The sequence below is a fragment of the Chiloscyllium plagiosum genome, unplaced genomic scaffold (assembly GCF_037043375.1).
Source record: "Chiloscyllium plagiosum isolate Xiang-an unplaced genomic scaffold, Cpla_swu_hap1 HiC_scaffold_9, whole genome shotgun sequence".
NCBI lineage: Eukaryota > Metazoa > Chordata > Chondrichthyes > Orectolobiformes > Hemiscylliidae > Chiloscyllium > Chiloscyllium plagiosum.
In genome coordinates, this window is record NW_028270147.1 from 69,809,797 (window position 1) to 69,834,641 (window position 24,845).

General features: G+C 39.0%; 2 protein-coding genes across 7 annotated transcripts in view; one reads left to right on the top strand and one right to left on the bottom strand.

Annotated features, from left to right (window-relative positions):
• The window catches only part of axdnd1 (axonemal dynein light chain domain containing 1), a 179,924-nt gene extending 166,502 nt beyond the window's left edge, over window positions 1-13,422 (top strand). For 2 of the 5 annotated variants that reach the window (XM_043699573.2, XM_087990761.1), the window contains one exon: window positions 4,043-5,036. In XM_043699573.2, the coding sequence (XP_043555508.1) occupies window positions 4,043-4,232 (190 nt within the window). In that variant the 3' untranslated portion in view covers window positions 4,233-5,036. Of the gene's footprint in view, window positions 1-4,042; window positions 5,037-5,386; window positions 5,704-9,013; window positions 11,819-12,277 lie in introns of those variants that run through there. The other 3 variants (XR_015758172.1, XM_043699575.2, XM_043699576.2) reach the window with 3 other exon arrangements.
• Window positions 13,423-13,594: 172 nt separating this feature from the next.
• The window catches only part of LOC122554482 (podocin-like), a 55,297-nt gene continuing 44,046 nt past the window's right edge, over window positions 13,595-24,845 (bottom strand). The window contains exons 7-8 of one of the 2 annotated variants that reach the window (XM_043699582.2): window positions 22,828-22,906; window positions 13,595-18,821 (exon numbers count right to left, since the gene is read on the bottom strand). In XM_043699582.2, coding sequence (XP_043555517.2) covers window positions 18,549-18,821; window positions 22,828-22,906 — 352 coding nt within the window. In that variant the 3' untranslated portion in view covers window positions 13,595-18,548. Of the gene's footprint in view, window positions 18,936-22,827; window positions 22,907-24,845 lie in introns of both variants that reach the window. The other variant, XM_087990762.1, reaches the window with a different exon arrangement.

Genomic DNA, 24,845 nt, shown 5'->3' on the forward strand with positions numbered 1-24,845 from the left:
CTTACTGCAGTTGAGATGAGTTATTGTGCAAACTCAGAACATTAGCTTTCAGCTTCAAGCCAGAAAAGGTGTGAGGGATGTGACGAAATGTGCCTTTAAGAAGGCTATGTTCTGTGTTGTAAACCTGATGCCAAGGTGTCTGCTCCATGGAGAGCTTTAGGGTCTTTTAAGGGAGACAAAAGAAGCATGAGTGGGTGGAATTATGCTCACACACACCCAAGCTTTTAGTTTTTGCTTTCAGTTGTTGAAGTTACTGTTTTTGGAGTTGCAGCTGCTAGGTACAGCTCTTTCTCTGCTGCAAAAAAAAAACTTGAGCTCTCTCGCTGCTTCTAGGTTCATTTTGTCGGTGTTCATTTTCCTGGGCTGGAGGAGATAGCAAGGGAGAGAAATGTCTTTTGCTGAATTTGCCTTTGCCAAGGGTGTATTTATGGGATGCTGCTATACTGGAACATTTGATGAACAGTAATAAAGTATTATTTTACTAAGTCTTTTTGTAGAGTTAAGGTTATTCTTTTTTGTTTGTATTTTAATTGTGGTGTAAGAATAAAGTGTGTTTTGCTTAAAGCCTAGTAGTTGAACCAATTGAATCACATCTGGAACACAGTGCCTTACATTTGCCTTTAAATAAGATAGAAGTTTGGGTCTAGGCTATCCCCTTGATATATATTGGGGGTGTTTGGTGTGCTCCATAACAGGGGAGAGTTTGATACTCCAATGTTTACAACACATCCTGCAATCTAATTTTCTACGTCCTTCAGTGGAGACAGAAAGAGACAAGAAGCTGCGGAATGGTATAAACCAGATGAAGGATGGCTCCCAGTGACCTCCTTCATACAACCAGGTGAATGTAAATTGTTGATGAGCAGAGTTTTGCTATGAGGTGGACAAAATATAATGGATCTGAACAGAGAGAGATTGACTGGGTGAAAAAAGCATAGCATACAGCAGCAGTTGTACCATGGTGAACTCTGTCTTGTGGGTGTTGAGAACTTGCCTCCCAATAACAGAGTCCTCCACATTCCATGTCAGTGAATGTGTGAGAGAAACATCCATGAGGATCCACCACAAGGACTGGCAGGTAAGGAAGAGACCAGTTAATAAATGTCTGAAAAATGACATTGCACTTCTGCCAGCAAGACAGCAAGGTCAGAGAAAGTGTGAAGAATGGTGGAAGTGAGCCAAACCTGCGAATCTTGATGGCTACTTTTGAATAAAGTCTGAAATGCAATGGAAAGCAGGTTCATCCATAGTCAGGGATCTTGCCTCTAAATCACTATCTTTTAATAGTCAAGATTCTAACAGCATGGGAATCCATAGGCACTGCTCATTTAATTCACCTAATTTCTACTTAACTTGTTCAGAATGTTATTACACTCCTCTGGAATAGTTGGGGCTTGAACCCAGGCCCCATGACGCAAAGGTAGGGATACTACCACCGCACCACAAGATCCTCTGCTCATTTAATTCAAAAGACAGCATTTAATTCAAGTCAGTAGTATGTAAAGTTGAATTAATGAGCTTTTTAATGACCTGAATTACTTTTCTGCCACTTACTGCATGTGGCATTGCTGCCTTCCTGCCACCTATATATAAATATAAGAACTAGTGCAAGAGTAAGCCACCTACTTTGCCATTCACTAAGATCATGGCTGATCTGATTCCTCCACATTTTTACTCTATGCCAATAACTGTTCACCACCACCCCCAACCTTTATTTTCAAAAATCTATGAACTACTGTCTTAAAAATAATCAATGACTTTGCTTTCACTGTCTTTATAGAAAGAATATTTCAAAGAATCATGAGAAAAAGTTTCTCCTTATCTCTATGCTAAATGGATGATCCCTTATTTTTAAAACAGTGATTCCTAGTTTTAGATTATCCACAAGAGTAAACATGCTTTCCACATTCACCCTGTCAAGACCCCTCAGGATCTTGTATGTTTTCATCAAGTTGCCTTTTACTCTTCTTAGCAGTTGCAAACCTATCCAAACTTTCTTCATAAGACAATCCACTCATTCTAGTTATCAGTAGAAGTGTTTCCAACACTTTTACATCCTTTTTCAAATAAGGAGGCCAATACTGTAGAGAGTACTCCAGATGCAGTCTCATCAATGCTCCCACACAGACCCACACCATTCCTATAATCCAAGGATTCAAGAGTTGTACCTCTGGAATGGAAATTTGCTTATGTCACTCTGCTGTTTATGAAGGACGACAGATGGAAACCAAGGAATTACAGACCAAATAGGCAAACATTTATGGTGGGGAACTGTTTGGAGTCTATATCAAGGATAGGGTAACTGACTACCTTGAAAACTTTCAATTAATCAGGTAGAGTCAGCTTGATCATGAAGAGTAGGTCATGCTTGACAAAGTTCAGTGTTTTTTGAAGACGTGACAAAGATAGTAGACAGAGGGAAATTGATGGATGTTGTTTACATGGACTTCTAGAAGGCTTTTGATAAAGTCCCAGACAAGAGACTGTTGACAAGAGACGAGTGGAAGCCCACACAGAATGGAAGACGTGGATTGACAGTCAGTTGAGTAGCAGGAAGCAGAGCTAGAATAATAGGTATATACTCAAATTAGCAGGAAGTGACTTAAGGTGTCCCGTAAGGATCTGTGTTGTGGCCTCAATTATTCACAATATTTATTATCGACTTGAATAATGGTATAACAAGTCAAATATCCAAATTTGCTAAAGACACAATAATGCGTAGCACTGGCCTTGACAACAGCATAAAATTACAACAGAACTTGGACAGATTAGGTCAATGGGCAAAGTTGTGGCAGGTGGATTTTAATATAAGCAAATGTGAAAGTATCCATTTCGGACTGAAAATGAATAGATAAAGATTTTGTTTTTTAAGAAGGCACAAAGTTAAGTACAGTGATGCCTAGCAAGATTTGGAGCTTCAGGTGTATAGCTCTTTAAAATGCCATGAATAGGTGCAGCAAATAGTCAAGAACGCAAATGAAATCGTGTCTTCATATCTAAAGGACTGGAGTATATGGATATAGAGGTTATGTTGCAGTTACAGAAAACTGTATTTAGACTCCATTTTAGAGTACTGGGAGCAGATGTGGGCCTCACACCTTGGAAAAGATGTTTTGGCTCTAATTGTGACTAATAGTTCTAATGACTTTTCCTTTTCATGTCTGTACAAATGCACATATTGATAATTATGATCATTTCACTGACATTGTCCATGGATTTCTTATGAACTTTTGCATTGCTAATTGTTTTAAATCAGAAGCCGTTCAAATGCATCACCCTCTACACTGTATTCTTTTCAGTGCCTGCATATTAGTAGTAATTATGATTCACCATGCCATTAAAACTTAAGCTGAAATGGAGTGAACTAGCAACAACTTTATTTTCCATATTTTCCTCTTCCATGTGTTGTGATGTTTCTCTTGACTAATTGTAATTATGGCATAATTTGTAGAGAAGCAAGGCAACTGAGCCAACAACTTCCTGCTTTCTGTATTTCATTGTGCACGCTTAATTGCTGCCAATTACTGTTTGGTTTATATATTAATAAGCATTAGTAGCCTCATCTGTATTTCACTGCACTATCTAAGTCGCTGGGTCACACAATGTTTACTTGCACATTTTCGGCAGGGGTAACAAGGGATTGTTGGCAGGACTCATTTCCCTAAAAGAGGAATGCAGAAACCAATTTTAGCACTTAGCATAGCCTCATGGTTCAGCCAAATCAGCATACACCAAGCATATAACCTGGGTCATTCTGGTTGTATGGTTAAGTCCCATACTCATCTGAAACATGGAGAACCAGTTGTTGGTTTAAGCAATATTGCAGGAAAGACTCCAGAATGTATTTTAAATCATTCAGTTTGAACAATATAATACTCAATTCAGACATACATTTGAATGTTATTTTATAATTCTATTTTAACCTGTCAGGTCTAATCGATGTGTCCATAGACATACATTATTTTAAATTGTTAATTTCACATGTCCACTTGATGTTTTCAGTTCTTTTTGACAATTGATTAGAAATCTTGATCCTTCATAGAGAAACAGAACAGCGTGCCATGTACGCTGAGGAACGGGCAACATTTCTGGATGAAAGTCTGCATGAGGCTTTGGATAAAATTAAGGATCTAACATTACAGTTGAAGGCAGAAGAATCAAAGGAGCAAATTCCAAAGCCAGAAAAAAGTGAGTTTACGTCCAAAGAGGAGAAGTTTCATAGCCACCATTAATATATACATATTGGTCATGGAGAACTTCGAACGATAGCTTTAATTAAGTATTTAAATCCTTCAATTAGTTAAATGAATTTAAACCATTGAAATTCAATATGTCAAAAATAGTGCACATATCTGTAGAGTAATAGACCATCTATGTAGGAAAAGTGAATGGAAGACTTTATTGCTAGAAAATGTTGCCTTCACAATATAAGATAGAGGTACTGGTTATCTTTGTCTTTGGCATTGAAACCAATAATTCAAAGCTTACTTTTGTCAATGCAAAGTAATAATTTCTGGTCCTCTTCTCTAGTCAAAAAACATAAATGAAAGGGCCATAACACATAATATTAACCTTTTGAAATAATTAACAATAGTATCTGCTATGATTGATCAGACTGTAGGTAAGTGATGCTGTGTACTAGTACCTTCAGTTATTAAGGTTCACCGTTCATGTATGTCAGAAGATTTTTGAGCATTGGAAACTTTGTGAATAAAGACGGTTCTCAGCTAAGTAGGCAATGACAAAAGAAACCTGTATCAGAACATCATTAAAACATTCCTAATTAATCAGTGATCCTCCAATATTCTTGTAGAAGAAAGTGGTTGAATCTTTTTTATAAAAAGAAAGTTAATTACTCGAATATAGATTAATCATCTTTCAAATTACTGAATTTGCTCAAGTGCATCCTGTTACCTTTAAAAATTAACAATTAATATGTTTGGTCCAGTCTTTGTTAATGGTTTAGTACTGCTGAACTGTTATAATGTTGTTTTCTTTTATTTCTATAATTGTAGTTAAATAAAGTGGTTACTCGTAATCTATTGAGTCTTGTGTAAACTCCTAAAAGATTTCCAAGTCCGCTCAATGCAATTGCCAGTGTCAAATTGCATTCACTAAACTATTGGCTGAGTTTCAGTGTAGGTTTGTGTAGGACAGTTCATGAACTAAATATCCCCACACATAAACAAAAAATTTAAATTTGATTGTTCTTGTATAATTGAGAGCATTGTGTGACATGTTTGATTTTACACTTCCCATCATTCTTCAGTATTGAACAGAAGAGATTTCGACAAAGCTATTTTTCCTACCAGTTAGAAGTCTTTGACAGCTGTATGCAGGTTCATTTTTTTCTTGAAACTATCTCATCCATTCAATTTCCTGACAGAATGTTCTGCATGAGAAACTGCCAGATATTCCAAAATAATCAACAATGCTCCATTTTACGTTTGGACTGCGCTACCCAGAGATGAGAAAGTTTCCTCCTGCCTCATCTGAATCCATCACCAGAGGATCCTTCAGTGATCTGAAGTATCAATCAATTTCATCTGAATCTGCCTCACAATATTCACTCCATTGCCAATTATATTTTTATCCTGTAGTTTCTTGGAGAAAATCATCATTATGTTAATAACACTAATAATCCAATGCCCTAATGATCCTGCAACTGCATTGACTGTTTCTATTTTAGTAAATTCCTAAGGCTCCCAATGAATGTGGTTTTCTAATCTCTTCTCATTTGTTAAATTTGGTGCTACATTCTTTATATCTGTATTCACTGTCAGAATCTTCCCACCTTCTATTCCTTGTCAGAATCTGGAGGTTGGGTGCTTGCCTGGCTTCTCAATCCTTCTGCTGCTGAAGTAGGGAAAGTATATCTGCACTGGTTTTTGTGGCTGGCTTGTAATCAGAAACTCAAATCTGCTAAGTAAATGAAATTGGATCCCTAATTGGTTACAGATTTTTTAGAGTTTTGCTGTCGAGTCTGAATACTTTGACAGAAAGGAGGGAAGTCGCCATCCCACAAGACAGCAGAAAGTACTCTGTTCACAATTATCTTCCTCTGTCTCCAGTTTTTCCTTCTCTGTCACTTCCTGCTCCTGCACCTCTTGTCATGAACTATCTCTTTAAGAGTCTCACTGTTCTCCGAAGTCAATGCCTCTTGAAAGCCCTATATGGAGATTGTGACAAACCACATCAATGACTTGCAGGAGAATACATCATAGGTATATGTTACATTGTACTTTTAAAGTAGACATTCAATTCTCCTGGAGTCAGCTCAAGGAGATTCTTAGTTCCTAATGTTTTACTTCTGTTCTTTTACTTTCTCAGTCTGGGAAATTTAATCTCAGATTATGGTTACTCAGTGAGGCTTTCCTACTGTAGCATACAAATCCAGATAAATCTTCCAACCTTGATTCAACTCCTCATGAATTTGGTGTTTTACACCTGAGCATAAGCTTCAACCCATATTCCTACATAGTTCATCAAGTAGGAGCATTTTGGCTTCCAGATGCTCTGCTTTCCCAGATCCTAATAGACAAACCTTGCCTTAGAATTTTCAGAGATATCTACCCTACACTACCCTCTCAAAGGCCATGACCCTGGAAACATGAATCACAGTCTTCCACCCCAGGAGATATGCTTATTAGCTGTCCTTGAGAACCCAACTCTCTCTTTTATCTTGGACGTAAATGGACAGTGTAAAGCACAACTGTTTATAACCTGAGATTCTCAATGCTGTTCTGGGAACTTGGAGACTCGTGGTCCATTTGCTAGCATATAGGCTGCTGCCATTATCTCCAGGTATAAATACCTTGCATCTTTTTCCCAGTAATACAATCTGGGCACCTATTAATCTCTATCAATTAAACCACCCAGGCTTCCTGTCCATTGGTGTTGATTACTACAGTGCCATCAGTCTCTCTGAACAAGAGGACTTTTAAAAACTGCATAGTCAGTCAGGACACATACTATGCTGGAGGCAGAATCAGTACGTGGGGAATTTGATTCAAAGTGGTAATTTGGTAAGTGGGGGAAAGAGATTCTTTAAGGCAAGAAGTTAAGCTGGCTGAGTAGAGGATTCAGTAAAAGAAGAGTTATATTGAACATGAAATATTAATTCAGTTTTTTTCTCCACAGATACTGTCAGGCTATTGAGTTTTTCCAGCACTTTCTGTTTTATTCCATTTCTATCCCTGTGAATCTGCATCTGTTGTGAAATGAATATGTTTTCCAGCTTTGGCAAAGAGAGCATCAGTTACCTAGAAGACGCAGTGTGCTGTTGTTTATGAGATGTCGCTAAGGGCGACATAGCTTATTCAAGGGCATTCCTTTTGCAAATAGCAAGCCCCTGTTTGCCATGCTGTGACTGTCTAATGGGGCTAAGGAGATTGCTTACTGCAACTATGATTTCATCAACTTCCTATGAATTGATCTGAAATAGATACTTTCTGAAACCCATGTGCCCCTTGAAAATTCTGCTGTCTGATTGTCCCCCCACTGCCATACCTCTTCCTCATAATTTTTTAATTGGCTTCAGTAGGGAGGTGGGTGGGATCAGTATCCCATGTTGTCTTCCCGTATGTTGGCGGGACCAACCAGAATAGCACTCATTTATCCCCATTCTTTGCTTACTGTTCCAGCCTTGGGCGACTGTCTGTATGGAGTTTGCACATTCTCCCCGCGTTTGCGTGGGTTTCCTCCGTGTGCTCAGGCTTCCTCCCACAGTCCAAAAATGTGCAGGTTAGGTGAATTGATCATGCTAAATTGCCCATTATGTTCAGGGATGTGTAGGTTAGGTGCAGTAGTCAGGGTTAAATGTCATGTAATAGGGTAGGGGAATGGGTCTGGGTGGGTTACTCTTCAGAGTGTTGGTGTGGACTTGTTGGACCAAATGGCATGTTTCCACACTATAGGGATCCTATGAGGTCTAGCAGTATCCGTGTAAAGGTGACCCCTCAGCCTCTGATGCTCCAGGGAAAATAGCCCTAGCCTATTCAGCCTCTCCCTATAACTCAAACCCTCCAACCCTGGCAACATCCTTATAAATCTTTTCTGAACCCCTTCAAGTTTCACAACATCTTTCCTATAGCAGAAATGCACAAAGTATTCCAAAAGTGGCCTAACCAATGTCCTATACGGCAATGTGACCTCCCAACTCCTTTACTCAATGCACTGGCCAATAAAGGCAAGCATACTGAACACCTTCTTCACTATCCTACCTACCTTGGATTCCACTTTCAAGGAACTATAAACCTGCACTCCAAGGTCTCTTTGTTCAGTAACACTCCCCAGGCCCTTACCATCAAGTGTATAAGTCCTGCCCTGATTTGCCTTTCCAAACTGCAGCACCTCACATTTATCTAAATTAAGCTTCATCTGCCACTCCTCTGCCCATTGGCCCATTTGATCAAGATTCCGTTGTACTCTGAGGTAGCCTTCTTCGTTGTCTACTACACCTCCAATTTTGGTGTCATCTGCAAATTTACTAATCATAACTTCTCCGTTCAAATCCAAGTAATAGTGAAAAGCAGTGGACCCAGCAGTGATCCTTGAGGCACACTGCTGGTCACAGGCCTCCAGTCTGAAAAGCAACCCTCCACCACCACCACCACCCTCTGTCTTCTTCCTTCAAGCCAGTTCTGTATCCAAGTGGCTAGTTCTCATAGTATTCCATATTTTTCATGTCCTTTAGGAGTTCCATACTGTCCTCCTCACAGTTTACAATTCTTCCAAGTATTATGTCACCTGCAAACTTTGGGATTGTTTCTGCACACCAAGATGCAGATCACTAATATATATCACAAAAAGCAAGGATCCAACACCAATATCTGGGAATCGGTAATATTTATCCTTACCATTCCTTCTTTCATTTGGCTTTGCATTAACTATGGCTTTAAGGAGACCTGTGGAGAATGGAGAGGATATCTGATATTGCCATGTGTCAACTCCTGCGAGATGAATTTGAACAGTATATTTGTGATAATCATTCTGGTTTTCTCTTCCCCAAAAGGAGGATGTCTGGCTTCCATTTGGCAGATCAAAAGCATAAGGTCTGAGAGTGGGATTTTAATCAAATGAAAGGTGCAGTCTTTGAAATTGCATTACATAACTGCATTATATTACATTGGCACTGCAAAGCTACATGCTCAGCAATATCTGTTATTTATTATAATCTGGAATTTTTTAAGTAATTTGTTTTTGTTGGAGCTTCTCCTTTTATTATATCTTCTTCTGAATATATTGACTGCTGTGTATTGCTCCACATATACCAAAGGTCAAATTATCTTACCTGCATGTCCATTTCTAGCATAGGTACTTAAATACTTAGAGCTCAGGTATTTACTTAGGTCTTGCTGATAGAAAATTTTTTTGCGGGGACTGTGACATAATTAGAGGTGATTTGGGAGTCCTATATTGAATTGTGTATGGTAATGATGGCAGGAAAGTCAATGAGTGAAGAAGGATAGAATTTTCAAAGGTAATATGCAGTAGCTATTAAATTCATCTATAATTATGTGTTCTTTCAAGCCCTTTGTATATGGTTTAAACTTCAAAAACCTTACTGAATTTGGCGCATGGTTTCTACTTGCTCAGCCTGTTCAGCATGAACGTTTTGCCCATTGCTACATTGTATAAAACTTACAATTGCAAAGGGACATATGACGAAGTAAGGTAAGACTATTATATATTGCTGATACTGAAATAAACCGGCATCACAAATCTATTGCAAAACTATTCCCCTTCATTTTAGAAAATACATTTACCATTCATACAACTGTTTGCTCTTCGCTGTAAACCCCAAATTCTATGTTCCCAGCAATTTACATTTGAAAATATATATGCTTGCTCTACTGCCTACAAGGCACTTCACTTGCCTTTCTCCAAATCTTATTTCTTCTCTCGGTTAACTTCTCTGAGTGGATTCCAGTTCTTGCTGGAGTTGTCCTTGATGGAGTAATACAGCAGAAAGTCATTATTTCCGCCATTGTGTTGAGTTACTTATTCAATATTCATCAATTTATTTGGTTACAAAGTTTGATTTTAGTTGCAACACCAAATAATCTCATGAATATGCTGCTTCTTGTGCCGACACAAATATCAGACGTATTCAGTGACATAATTCTCTAAAGTGCTGGAAAAGTTGCTACATTTTTATTTGTTTCCTTTTATCTTCTTCATTCACTGCTCTTTGTAAATATTTCATCTGGTTGTCATAATATGTGGGCTGTCATCACTCTGGCTGTAATTATTCCAAAGGTAAGGTAAAAGCTACAACTCCTGTGATGCATTTCTCTCGTGCTCATAGACCTTATCACCAGGTCTCAATAAAGAATTCAAGCTCTGGGAACAGAGCGGAACTCGCATCTGGACTGCACAAAGAAGGGCAGATCTGCACAGAAGAATATTACAGCATTTCAAATATACAATGGATAACTTTATAAGTAAGTTTAGAGTTTTCTCAAAATTATATAATTTTTGTAAATTAGTTTTTATATATGTTGTGTGAATATGAGGAAACAACTTGCTTATTCAAAGGATGAAGAAAATTTTAATGCCTTAATCAGTTTTATAGAACTTGTAGTTTAGCACATGATAGTTTTGGAAAGAAAATAAAATTACACAATTTGTTTTGATGGCATTTGGTTAATTATTGAACAACTTTTTTGGGTGGAATTGAAAATTAACTGTTTAGAATTTAAGCACATTTTAACAGTGGCATGATTAATTTAAAAACTGGTCGTTATTTGACACAAATGTTGCCTTTACCCCAAAACATTAAAGGCCTGGGGTGTGTGCCACTGTAGACATGCATTAACTTTTATTAAAAGCAAGAATAGATGATTGAAGGTGATAGAAAACAAAGTATCCCCTCATTGCTGCTTTTGATATTTTTCATCTCTCCTATTTCTTAATTGTTCTTGGTATTTCGAATATGGCTATTGGATTTTTAACTATGAGTTTCACAAGTTACAAGGTTGCAAAGATTTAGGCTTTTGTTGTGAAGTGTAAGCAGTGATAAATAAAACTTGATTGACTCAAGAAAGATGCATATGTTTAATGCCATGTCCTGGAGAAACAAGCTGAAGCAATAGCAAGAAACTTAGAAAGCTGATAAATTCCAACACTCATCGCACTATAATTTATTCCCAGGACTTTAAAACTTAAGAATTTCTCACCTATCTCGGCTTCCCTTCTTTCAACATTTTAACTTTTGATGAACAGAAGTGTTTGATTTGTATGTTTTCGCTGATTTTCCATTTACAGCATCAAGCATAATGACCAAGACCTTTCAATCCAGGTTTCCTAATTTATTTTAAATGGTTTTAAAAAATATTGGCTTATGTTCGAAGATATGAGTAGGAGAAAGAAAATTCAGAGAGTGTAAAACATTGAGTAACATCTATCATTAATTGAAAAAATATGACTTCTTGAAGATTGGGCTAAAACGTTTTTGTATATGAACTAATTGTAATTTTATTGGTGTAGTTACATATTTTCCAGATTAGTAGTTCATGCATTAAAATAACATTGTTATTTTATCATATTGCACCTATGAAGCTGAATTTGATTCTGATCCCCAGGTGTGGGCTGAGAGATTGGGGTTTATAGAATTAGCAGGCAATCTGCTGCCTTCCCAACTCCCTGTAATTAACTCCCCCAGGGAAAATTGAGGACAGAATTTGTGGTAGAAGCTGAATTGAGGCTCTCCTTACAGAGGCAAGGGCCACCTTGCTGAAGGAGCTGCCCACATCCTACACAATGACTCCTCTGCACCCCCGCACAAACAAAGTAAAAACCTATGCATACTGACAATGGCTAAGCTGACTACTTTACTGATATTATGAAGCCTCCTCCATTTGGACTGGTCAGGGGCTTACTGAGTCCCAATAGTTATACCCTTTGACATTGTTTGTACTGAATAAGTACCAACCTTCTGATAGGCTGTTTAACACATGGAAACTGGCTTTCAACTTTCAAGAAATGGAAACCATAATAACAGATAGTTAAGTACATGTATGGCAGTGAATTCCAGCCTTTGAATAGTCACAGCTATTTCTGACAACCATCATTCAATTCTGCCTATAGTTTGAGAACCTTCTACCCAACAGAACTTGACAAGAAATATTCTTGCTCACTCTGAAATGAAAATTGGACAGAGTATGAAATGGGCTACCAATTAGCTTTGTGTTTTGCATTGTCACATAAAAGGGTTGTGTCCTTTGTTAAATTTTAAAGGGATTATATATTTGATAATAATTCCTTTATCTTCTAGGTGTATTGCCGACCAGAACTGTATCTGCTCGATCTGTTGTGAAGGTTGCAACACCAACATCAACCAAATCAAAAAGCAGCAAAAGTAGCAAAACAAAGCCTAAAAAATAATGCTCATTGCCTCATGTTTTTACATCATCATAAAGCTTTACATAAAAATAATCTTTTTTTCACAATCGTGTGTTGTGTTTTCTTTAAACCAATGATACATGTTTTAAATGTTAGTCAGCAAATTTGTTTTGAATTGAATTTGTGTCATAAGAGAAAATGTGTTCCAACTTTGTGGTCAAGAAAACATCACAAGCAGTTGTCTCACAAAGTAATCAAACCAGTATTAAACGCCCTTAATTTAAAATAAAGGAATTGCTTTGTTTAATGGAGCTTAAAATGCCAAGGGCCACAAATTTTGGAAAAGACTTATTGGGAACTAATCTCTGTAGTGGCAGAGCTATCTCCAGCCCATGGTATGAATGTATCTATAACCCTGACGAATTTAAATATTTCTGATGGATTATAACTGCAACCGGGCTAATACCCGGCATTGAACAACAGGATCTTCTATGGCTTGTCTCACACCAACAGCACATTAATTGAGTGGTAGCCCTTGTGATCGAGATGCTGCATCTTATTAATAAATGGGGACTAAACACAGTTGATAGCACCTAGCTCCCTTGAAAATTCAGTCAATGTGTGGCAAAAGCTTGTATTCACACTTCCTGGTTTTCTCTAGAATGAAAGAAAACAATTTAGGCCCTTTTCGGTTCTGGCTATTTTTCATCTCTCTGATATATCAATGCACAATGAAAATTAAAATGATTGTAGATGTAAAATCTCTCATGATTCAGTGGAGTCAAACATAATTAATTCATTTCTGGAACAGAGGCAATGGCCTCCCGGTGCAAAGATGCCACATAAAAGGTAGGTATAACTAGGTTTCCTTCAGAATGAAGCTAGAGACGAAAGATGAGCAACACTTTTTCTGTCTGTTTAAATGACCACAGGTGACTGTGCACCAGAGTGAGTACAACTTGAGAATAATTGATTGTAATTTGCTTGTGTATTCAATAATTTGAATTCAATAAAAATCTGGAACTATGAGTCTAATGATGACCATGAATCCATTGTCGATTGTTGGAAAAACCCATCTGAATCACTAATGTCCTTCAGGGAATGAAGCTGCCATCCTTACCTGGTCTGGCCTACGTATGACTCCAGACCTAGTACAATGTGGTTGACTCTTATCTGCCCTCTGGGCAATTAGGGATTGGCAATAAATGTTGCCTTGCCAGTGACACACACATCCTCTGAAATAAATAAAATGAAAGCACTGAATTTCTGTCCCCAAACTTGCCACCTCTCCTTCTCTTTTTGCTTTATGGTTTCCTTCAAAACAACCTCTTCATTCAAGAGTTTGGTCACCCTCAAGGGCGATATGGTGGCTATGTGGTTAGCACTGTTGCCTCACAATTCCAGGAATCTGGGTTTGATTCTACCCTCAGGTGACTGGTTGTGTGGAGTTTGCACATTCTCCCTGTATCTGCATTGGCTTCCTCCAGGTCCTCTGGTTTCCTCCCAAGTTCTAAGATATACAGGTTAGGTGGATTGGACATGATCAATTGTTTGTAGTGTCCAGGGCTGAGCAGGCTAGGTGATTTAGCCATAGTAAATGTGAGGTTGCGGGGATAGGGTGGGAGTCTGGATCTGGGTGGGATGCTGCTCAGAGGGTCAGTGTACGCTCAAGGAACTGAATGGACTCTTTCCACACTGTAGGGTTTCAATTATTCTGCCTGCCCAAATGTTTCCTTCTGCTCGCTTACACTCCTTTGATTCGCTTTGGGATGTTTTATTATGTTAAAGCCATGAAATAAATGCAAGTTGTTGTTTATTTAAAGACTACATTTTTAAATTTCCTTTATTTTTGGACTGTAGACTATAAAAGGTAACAACTGTACTGCTTTAAACCAAGGAAATTCTGCAAAGATGGAACACATTGTGACTTGCCTTTTCCTGGATCAGTGAGAGCAAAAGCAGACAACACAGAGCCAAATAGTTCTCAATGAACACACTATCTACCTTTCTCTGCAAATCCCAAATTGAAAAAGGGAAAAAAAAATCACCTTTAGAGTTTATCTTGGTCAAAGAGATTTGCTGAAACTATCCTCTTTTTCTGATAGGGACCTAAACACCTTGATGGTCTAGTATAGTAGAGAAAAGGCACTGGTAGGCAAAGAGAAAAGGCTCTTGTCTTAAATAGGATGTAGTTCATTGCATGATAGCAAATAAGTACAAGTTTTATTGACAATGATAACATTATTACAAGAGTCTGGATTAGTGGTGCTGGAAGAGCACAGCAGTTCAGGCAGCATCCAAGGAGCTTTGAAATCGACGTTTCGGGCAAAAGCCCTTCATCAGGAATAAAGGCAGTGAGCCTGAAGCGTGGAGTGATAAGCTAGAGGAGGGTGGAGGTGGGGAGAAAGTAGCATAGAGTAGGAAATGACCTGGGAGTTGCAGTGGGAGAGGGACTCCTTGAGATTCTTGTAGAGAGAGGAGGAAAACTTCTTCAAGGCAGGCATCCTTAGAGTGGAGAGCGAGATCTCAATGTTAGGTCTTACTCCTTTTGAGGCAAAAAGCTGTTCTCCCACACAAGTCCATTTGCTTCTATCATTATAATGGGCAGTGCTTAATGCACTGTTCAGCATTAACCTTTTCAAAGTTTTACATAGAATCTACCCATAAGATATTTTCCCCTTTATAATATTATTTGTATATTTATGTATATAATACCATTTACCATTACCCCATCTCACTTCCAAGTCTCTAACTTCACAAATTCAGATTGTCTGGTGGTTCTGCTATTCTGCCAGAAAAAGTTTTCTTCAGATTTGAGATGAATAGTTCTTTGGGTTGAAAACTGTTGACTTTGAATAATTGTGACAGTGTGAGATCTTTGAGACATTTACATTACGATGTTCCTAGTTGGATTTGTCTCAATCACGTGTTGGTGGACAATTAGTCTTCAGTAGGATGAGGTTTTTCATGCAACTTCTTCAAGTGTGTGAACAATATATCTTCTGTTGTGCAGCTCTTGATTGACTGTACCTCTCCTGTTAAGGTCTCCTATCCACAACTCTGTTGCCTTGGTGTAAATGTGTCAACCATCTCACATGGTGACACTTGTTGGTTATGGTAGAAATGCTCCTTTTTGTACACGTTTTGATAGTCCTGTCAGTGTGACTATGTGGTCAATTTTCTTGGTCAGGTAGAGATCTGAGGCTTCACGTTTCTATCTATCAGCAGTTTTCAATACAATAAATCATTTGACACTGGGGTAGATCTATAATTTAGCAATACTTTAAAAAAATCAACTTTTTTTATCAAAAGCAAGCAAACACTTCTTCATTTTCATTCCATGTGAGTACCTTGGTCAATTTCAAATCCAGAACTGGCAGTAGATAGACTGAAGCACTTCTTTGAAAACTGTGGTCCATTATCCATTGCTTATCTGATTACACCACATTCCTGCCCACTGCTGATAACTAACTTCCAATAACATGAGATTTGAGTGCATGGACTACTTAAAGGTCACAAAATCAGAATTCCTTATTCTCCTGGGTATTGGGACTTTACAGATATTAAGGAAAATGAAAGTAAAGCTGAAAAAGAGAGTATTTACAAAGAATTAAGCCTATTGGTCATCTCTGGTTGAGGAATCCTTTGCATCTCTACCTCCCTGTCTCTGACAAAGAGACCCTTGTATCTAGAGAAGGTCTGCTAAACAGCTCAAGCTTCTGTGCCCAATGACTTCTCTTACCATCACCACTCGCTGTTGGAGACCCTTTTACACACTTCCCTCTTTGCAACTTGCCACCTCAACAACTACACATAGCACATATTGACTGTTTACTAAGCAGTTGTGTGATCAGCTGGTTTGATTGTGCCACGAATACTAGAATGTTTGGGTCCACATTGGCAATACAAAAAGGAATTCACTCAATGTGATCAAATGGTAAGAGTTGGGGTGATATCCAACATTTGCTTTACAGGACCTCTTCAAAAACTTGGTGTGGCCACCTGCGTCCAGCTACTTGATGATTCTGTGGACTGATGGTCCCAGATGTATATTATCTTGTTCTGATGATTTCAGAAGAAAGCCCCTGGCTGACTTGGTCAGACATGTCAGCCTTGCAATAGCTCAGTGTTTTTAAAATTAGATTAGATTCCCTACAATATGGAAACAGGCCCTTCGGCCCAACAAGTCCACACCGACCCTCTGAAGAGCAACCTACCCAGATCCAGTCCCTTACATTTACCCCTGACTAATGCACCTAGTACTACAGGCAATTTAGCATGACCAATTCGCCTAACCTGCACATTTTTGGACTGTGGGAGGAAATCGGAGCACCTGGAGGAAACCCACGCAGACATGGGGAGAATGTGCAAACTCCACACAGACAGTTGCCCAAGGCAGGAATTGAACCCGGGTCCCTGGTGTTGTGATGCAGCAGTGCTAACTGCTGGGCTACCGTGCCGCCTCGTGTCACAGTCATTCTCTCTTGGTCCTCTCAGACACCATCTTGAATGCCCAGCTTAGTCATTTGTGATACTTGCCTATCTACTCATTCACTTGGCCATGTCTGTTAGGTGTGGTGAGCCCAAGGTGATGGTTCATAGGAAAAACTGGAGAAGAGAGAGTTTGGAGAACTTCCTATAGATTAATCTGGGATATTATAAACATCAACCAGATCTGAAAGGTACTCTGACCTCTTGCATTTCTACTCAGGAGTCAAGGTCCACAGTCAGTCATGTTGGTTGAATCATTCCACCTGTCCATTACCCTTTGGGTGATGGTGGGTATGTAGCACTTGGCAATGCCATAGTTCCTTGCAAAATTCCTGTGGGATCCTGTTTTTGAAATTGAGCCCTGGCCTGAATACAAGTATGTAGTGGTGGTATGTAACTTTTTCACTTTATTCCACCCTACTGAAATAATCAACAGCTATAAGGTAAGACTTCCCACCAAATGTGAATTAATCTATTCACACTCATCCCCACTGCCTGGTAGATAAAGTGGTAGGTATCAGCAGTTCGAGCTGCTTAGGCCCATTCTTAATACGAATTTCATAATTAGCAATGAAATCCTGGATTGCTCATTCAATGGCATTGCAGCTTGCATTGTGTTTTGTGTAAATTCTACTTTTGCATAAATTGGCTGAAACTAAGTAGGTCTGGCCGCATTTGTAGAGAGAGAAACAGAGTTGACATTTTGAATACAGTGACCAGCTCTGTTTCTCTGCAGATGCTGCCACAGCTGCTGAGTTTCTCCAATACATTCTGTTATTGTTTCAGATCCGTAAATTCTGTTTTATTTTTCTCTATCTTGTGATTTGTTTTCTCCAAGATCATAAAATGTAGGAGCAGAAGTAGGCCATTCAGTATATTGAGTTTGTTCTGATAACCCTAAACTGAACTTTCCAGCATTTTCTCTATAACCCTTGAATCCCTTAACAAATAAAATTTTATCTCAGCCTTGAATAAACTTGATGACCCAGGCTTAACAGTTTTATATGGTAAAAAAAATCCTCAGATTTAGTACCCTCCAAGAGAAGGGATTCCTTCTCATCTCTATCTTAAATATGCAGCATCTTATTCTGAGATTATGACCTCCAGTCCTAGACTCTCCCACAATGGGAAGTAATCTTTCCCATCTACCCCGTCAAGTCCACTAAAAATCTTGTATGTTTCAATAAGATGACATTCTAATCTAAATTCCAATGAGTATTAGGCCCAACTTACTCATCCTCTTTTGATAAGATAGTTCCTTTGTGCCTGGTATCAGCCTCATGAGCTAAAATTTATAGTGATTAGAAGAAAATGATGCAAAGGGAATTGGAGTCACTACCAGCACTATCCCTAGTTCCAAGGCTACAATATACATGTAATGCACATGTTGCCTCACACACTCAGACTACACAGGGTCAGTTGGTTGGACAGCTGACATGGTTCAGATCGGTGCCAACAAATCACTGGAGTGGATACAGGACATAGCACCCTATCCTTGCTATAGTAAAGATTGTGGTGCTATGGGTCAGACTGCCTTGAGATGGAAAACTGAAAGATGATGCAACTTGTGATAAAATGTTGCTATGACTCAATTGATTTGCAGATTGCTCCATGTATTGGTACCCTACTGTGCACTTCTGTATGGTGACCTACAAATCCAGCAAAAAGAAACTGTACAATTTTTTTCAACTTCAACTGAGTCCTTTCCATTACTATAACATTGGAGAGTCAGTCTTGTTTTCCTGTTGTTGAGGTTGTTCCGATCCACGTGCACCAGCTGCAGCAGTGGCCACTAAAGATTTCTGGGTAACAGTTGTCATGCCATTAAGGAGTTCTAAAGGCACAGGCAGAATAATGGGAGAAGTTTTCTGAGCAGACAGTGTGTGAAGGTAGCGCAACTGGACAGCACCAGAGGATTCTGATAGAATGTCTGCTGCAATTCTCAAGGCTTCTGAGGCTTCCTTCTCAGCTTCTGCTGCAATCACCTGCAATTCATTTACAAGTTTTGAGAGTTAGGCTTGGTACAAATTACTTCTTTTTGCAGAAGCCCATCCTTTCCTTAGTACTTGGAGTGAAAGATAATTCTTTAATTGGTCCATCTGCAAAGTAGAAATAAATATTCCAACACCGATTAATGCAACAGGGAAAAATGACTGAGTTTTCTTTTTATTCCTATTTGCAACGTTACTTTTGCATCTTTGTTACTTGTCACTTTTAGATCGATTAAAAACACCTATTTAGTTATTTTCCTAGCAATATCCATGAAAGGGGTCCTACAGGAATACTTGTCCACAGTCTTTTAAATCACCTGTCAATGAAAGAAGGGTCCACTCTCCTTAATTACAAAAGAGATTCGAGAGAGAAAACACTGAATGCATGAACAGCTATCTAAAGGAATATCTGACAGAATATCTAGGAGCTTTGCCAATGACTACAGATTAAAATGTTGCAAGAATATCTTGCTGTCTTTCAACACAGAGAATACCAGGAGCATCCATAAAGAATCAAAAGGCAATTGAAACATCAAAATAAATAGTTCAATCAAAAACAAAAGGAAGAAGTGATCATCACTGACTGTGATAAACTGGAGAAGTGGGTGGAACAATAGCTTGGCTTGTACCATAGCAAGGACATTGTCACCAAGGAAATTTTAGACACCATAGAATGCCTGCCTGTTATGGTCGAGCTGCTATTTGAACCCAAAGCTGTTGATTCTCTTGCCATGAACAAAGCTCCAGGTTCTGATACTATCCTACCTGAAACCATTAAGCAGTATCTGCATAAATGCCTCTGTCCTGTCCCAAGGTATGTCAGATACAGAGAATGTGATCCTGTACAAAAGCAAGGATGACAATAGCGATTGCAATAAATATCGTGCCATCTCCCTGCTGAGCATGCTGGGAAATGCATTTGCTTGTGTTGCCCTATTTAGATTCCAGATAAAATCAAAGTTGTTCATAACTGGAAAATCTGCAGTTAATCTTCTCGGCCTGGAAGTGGTAAGAGAAATGCTGTGAATGAAAGAGACAGTAAACATTGTCTTTGTTGATCCCACCAAGACAAATGACCATGTGATCTACTTAAGCTGCTAGAGAAAAATGGCTGTCTACTAATGATGCTTAGTGTGATCTGTTTTCATGACATGACGGCTGAGGCCAGTTATGATAGGACAACATTCATAGTGGAGTCCAACCATCCAAATTCATGAACTGTACCATCTTGAATGATTGAGACAGCAGATGCATAAGAGCAGCACCACTTGCAAATCCTCCCACAAGCCACATGCTACCCTGCCTTGGCATTATATTGTTGTGCCTTCACTGTCACAGGACACAATATGGAATTATCTTTCTAATAGCACTGTGGGTGTACCTATATCACAATTCATGATGGATTATAAATATTGGCTTTGCCAGTGATGTCCACATCTCATGAATGAGTATATCCCAAAAAAAGGCACCAACGCTCTATCATACTCTAATCTTTGTAGCTATTTCACATATCTACTTCTGTACCAGAAGCTATTCAGTCTTTTTCACCTGAAATCTCATATAAAGATGTGCCAAGTCCTTATGAGAGAATTCCCAAATGCCAATCCTGTGTTAGTAGCATTCCATTTCAGGAACACCTTCAATGACAAATAGATAACCTCCCTCACGCCTGACTATGAGGACGAGGAACAATTAAGTCATGGTCCATGATATTCCCATACTACCATCTATTAGCAATGAAATGTTAAAATTGGAGGTGTTGATAGCTTCACATATCTAAACTCAGCAAGCCCCAGCGATTGGTACCTTGCTGATGAAGTCAACACACACAAAACAAAGGCTGCAGTTGTTACATTCAAGCTGAGTAAGAGAATGTGGACAATAGCAACCCGACTCAGAATACAAGTGCAAGTCTACTAAGCCTGATCTGCAGCATGCTTCTCCCCTGTGGTGAGACCTGAACAATATATGCTCGACAAAGGACAAGGTTAAGCAATCTCCACTTGCGCCATCTCCGATTTATACTTGACATCTCTTAGAAGGAAAAATTCACCAGCTCAGAAGTCCTGGAACATACTAATTCCATCAATATATACTTAATGATGTGTATACAGCTTGGCCACATTCATCAGATGGATAAGAACTGTACACTCAAAGAAGTTCTCTACAGTGAAGTAGCTACAGGGTCATGACATGCCTCTATCACATGGACACCTGCAACCAAGGTGTGAGATTGGCTGACAATGACAACCAGGAAACCATTGCTGACAACAATGATCTATGGAGGCTGTCTGTTTAAAAGGGCATTGCAAGAAACTAGCAGAAAAAGAAAGCTCAGCTGGCCAAGAAAATGAACCAAAGAAAGCAGACAACAGAGAATTGTGCACCCTCTTAGCTTCTGGCATAGGAACCTACTTAGTTCAGTCTTCCTCTCTAGCACAGACTGTCATGCCAGAGTGGGGCTCCCCTATCACATTAGATGGTGCTGAAACATTTTACCACCATGGCACAGAGACCAAGTCTCATGAGGTGGACTGTTTTCACCACAGTGATTACGTGATGACAAGTTTGCAATTTACAAGTGTGGAAGCCATTTTCTGGACTATGGCTTCCCTCCTGATTAAGGAACCATTTTGTGGAAGTGCCCCTCACCCAGCAGATCAATAGTATTTGGCATGTAGCTGTGGGGAGGCTGTCTCACACATAGCTTAGTTCCTCTCTCACTGTGATGTATTGCTAGTATGTGTAGCTTAATTGCTCAATGGTATCTCCTTTTGTTAATTAGCTTCTCTGTCTCTATGATATATTGCCAATATGTGCTGTTCCTCTAACTAAGGACATCTGTCCTGCATTTGTCACGGATCTCTGTAAACAGCATGTGAGGTGATAACTTTCAGTCCTGTTTACTTGTAGAATGTGTAGCATCTTTTAGGGCTGACCCCTGATTCGGAACTTCCTTGGACCATTCTGACACTTTGTAATTAATGGTCAGCCTGTGTTTCAGCCGTCTTGTTTTCTATATAATCTTGTAACCTTCTGCTGTACTTTGGAGTTCTGCTCAGCCATACTTAGGACAGCAGTCTCCCCATGACGCATCGTGTAATAAACTGGTTAATGCTCAAGGTCTGCCTCAAGAGATTTTCTTCAACCATAAATCTGTAGACAGTAGAAGACAGGGACTAATGAGAAGAGAAAATAACCTCCACAAACTTTAGTTTTGTGGTTCAGACCAGGAAGAGAGTAGATGATGTGCAGTTGGTTCTAGGTTTAACAGAATCAGGAGGAAAAACACATTAGATTAGCTACTTTCATCTTGAAAGGACCAAAACAGGAACTTCCGAGGAGTAGAGACCATAGTAGGATCTACAAAATGAAGAAAGGTTCTGATGTAGAAATAGCAACTGTATCTTACTACAAAGTTTCAAAGCAGAAAGAAGGGTAACAAAGGGTGAAATCCTTTAAGCAGTTATAATTGTCCACAGTGACTACCCAACTTCTTTCTCTTCCATCAATAATAAATGGTTTGAAGTGTTCCTATTTGAATCCATTATAGCTCTGTAATATTACCTTTTCCCATCACAATCATATTGTTCGCTTAGGTCAGAGATTAGGCAAACAATAGGAAATTTGCTATGATAAGGATGTGGATTTTTCTACTACAGGAGTGGTTAAGTGAATAGATATATTTAAAGGAGTGCTGGATAAGTACATTAGGGAGAAAGAAGTGAGTGGTTGAGTGAGTTTGGGAAAGATATTAATGGTGGCAGGTTATGGGGTTGAGGCGGGGGATGAGGCTTGGAACTATGCACTCAGCTCTACAATCGGGTGATAGCTATGTGAACAAAAGTAGAGTTAATGTTTCAAGTCGACTGGTCCTTCTTAGGAACTTCAGACTCCTAGTTTTGCAATGTTCCTTTTTCTCCATTTATGCACTAGAAACTATTGATAAATTGACTTTGGTAGTTTATGATGTCCAGTAGATAGTCCAGCATTTCCTTACCTTAGCTTTGGCTTGTCTATGTGCTTCCGCTTCCACTGCTAGTGAATATTGAAGCTCTATTGGCAGGCGGATGTCTTTTCTGTGAGCATAGTTAGATAACCATTAATGGAATTTTATCTTCACTACATCCAGGTCTACAGTTTCACTCTACTACCAACCTTAATTACAAAACTTGTCACAGTGTTAAAGAAAGATTTAATAATTGTTCATTTGGTACTAAATTTGTCCAACCATGAGAAGCAATGCCACTAAAGTTTGAGTGTTCAACTGAGACCATTTTATCTTGCCCCTCACCCTGCAAAAATTTAATATCTTTCACATTGTGTCACCTGGCCATTTGCCTGAAAATTGTTACTTGACTCAATTTAGTGAGTTCAAATCCAAAAAAAGCACGGTAAACCCAGTCTGGTCAGTCATCATCCCATTAGTCTACTCAATTGTCAGCAAAGAGGTGGATGGCTTGCCAACAGTGTTAGCAAGAAGCATTTGCTCAGCAATAATCTGATCACTGATATTCCAGTTTGGGGTCCACCAGTACTGCTCAGCTCTAGGATACATTACAGCCTTGGTCCAAATATGGATAAAAAGAACTCCTTGTCAGAGGTGCATTGACATTGACTGCTCTTGACATTAAAGCTACATTTGAGTAAGCTTGGTGTCAAGGAGCCCTAGCAAAACATGAGTCACAGGGAATTGGGGAAATCTCTCCACTTGTTGGGGGCAAACCTAACACTAAATAAATATCTTTAGTTGTTGGACATCTGTGCAGAAGTTCCTTGTGATAATGCTCTCAGCCCAGTGATCTTCAGCTGATTCACCAGTGACCCTTCTTTCGTCATAAAGTCAGAAGTGGAAATGTTTAATGATTGCGCAGTCTTCAGGAACATTTGTGACTCCTCAGTTACTGAAATCATTGATGTTCTTTTGATCAGGTTTGAGCTGATCATTGGCAAGTAACCTGTGTGCAGCACAAGTGTCAGCTACTGACATGTCCAACAAGGGCGAATGTAACTATCTCCTCTTGCTATTTAATGGCATTCAATTACTGTTGCTAAATTTTCCCTTTATCAATATTTTGGGGGTTACTATTGACCAGAAGGTTCCCGTCCAAGTAACACACCATCCTGATTGGAACAATATTGCTGCTCCTTTGCTATTGGTGGGTCAATATCCTGGAACTCATTTCATAACAGCACTGTGAATGTACACCCCAAGAACTGCAGCAGTTCTATATCAGAGCCCACCACCACCTTCTCAGGGGCAATTAGAAACTAGCAATAAATGCTGGGCTGGCCAGCAACACTCACATCCAGTGAATGGATATTTAAAAAGAAGCCACCTTTCTGGGTTTGTCATAAAATTGAAGTTTTCGCAACAGAGACAAATTTTATGTACCATTATAAGCTACTTGCTTATCACAAGTTCTCGCTCTGGGATTCTCAGGAAAGCAAGGACAAATGCTCAGATTAGCAGCACGACTTTTGTCAAGAGCTCATTCTTCAAAATGACCTCTGCTTTGGTAACCTAAACAAATTCACAATGAATTGGACCAGATTTATTACTTGAAATCCTTAGAATCCAGTAATTCATGACGAGTTCAAAGCATGAAATTAGGTAAGATATCTGACACAGCTCAGATTGCCATTGTGGAGGCCTTGGTGGTTGGCTTTAGCATGACTTGTAGAGATTTGCAGTCATGTTGTTGCTGGGGTAGTTAATGCTGTTATTTAAAGCAAATGTAGAAATTTAACCTTATGGATAATTATTTAAAATATTTCAGGACATCTGCTCAGGACATTCTTTTATAAACAAAGATCAGTAGAAATTGAAAGCTATGCCTTTAAGCAAAAAATAAATTGTGAAAAGAAGCATAGCAGGGTTTCACTTCTTGAGAGTCTTTCAAGTTCAAAGGACATAAATGCTTCAACAGTGAGTGAATTTTTTTAAATGTGTAGTTATGCCATAACCAAACCAATGAATTTCTGCACACGCATTTGGACAAATAGCAGTGAGATAAA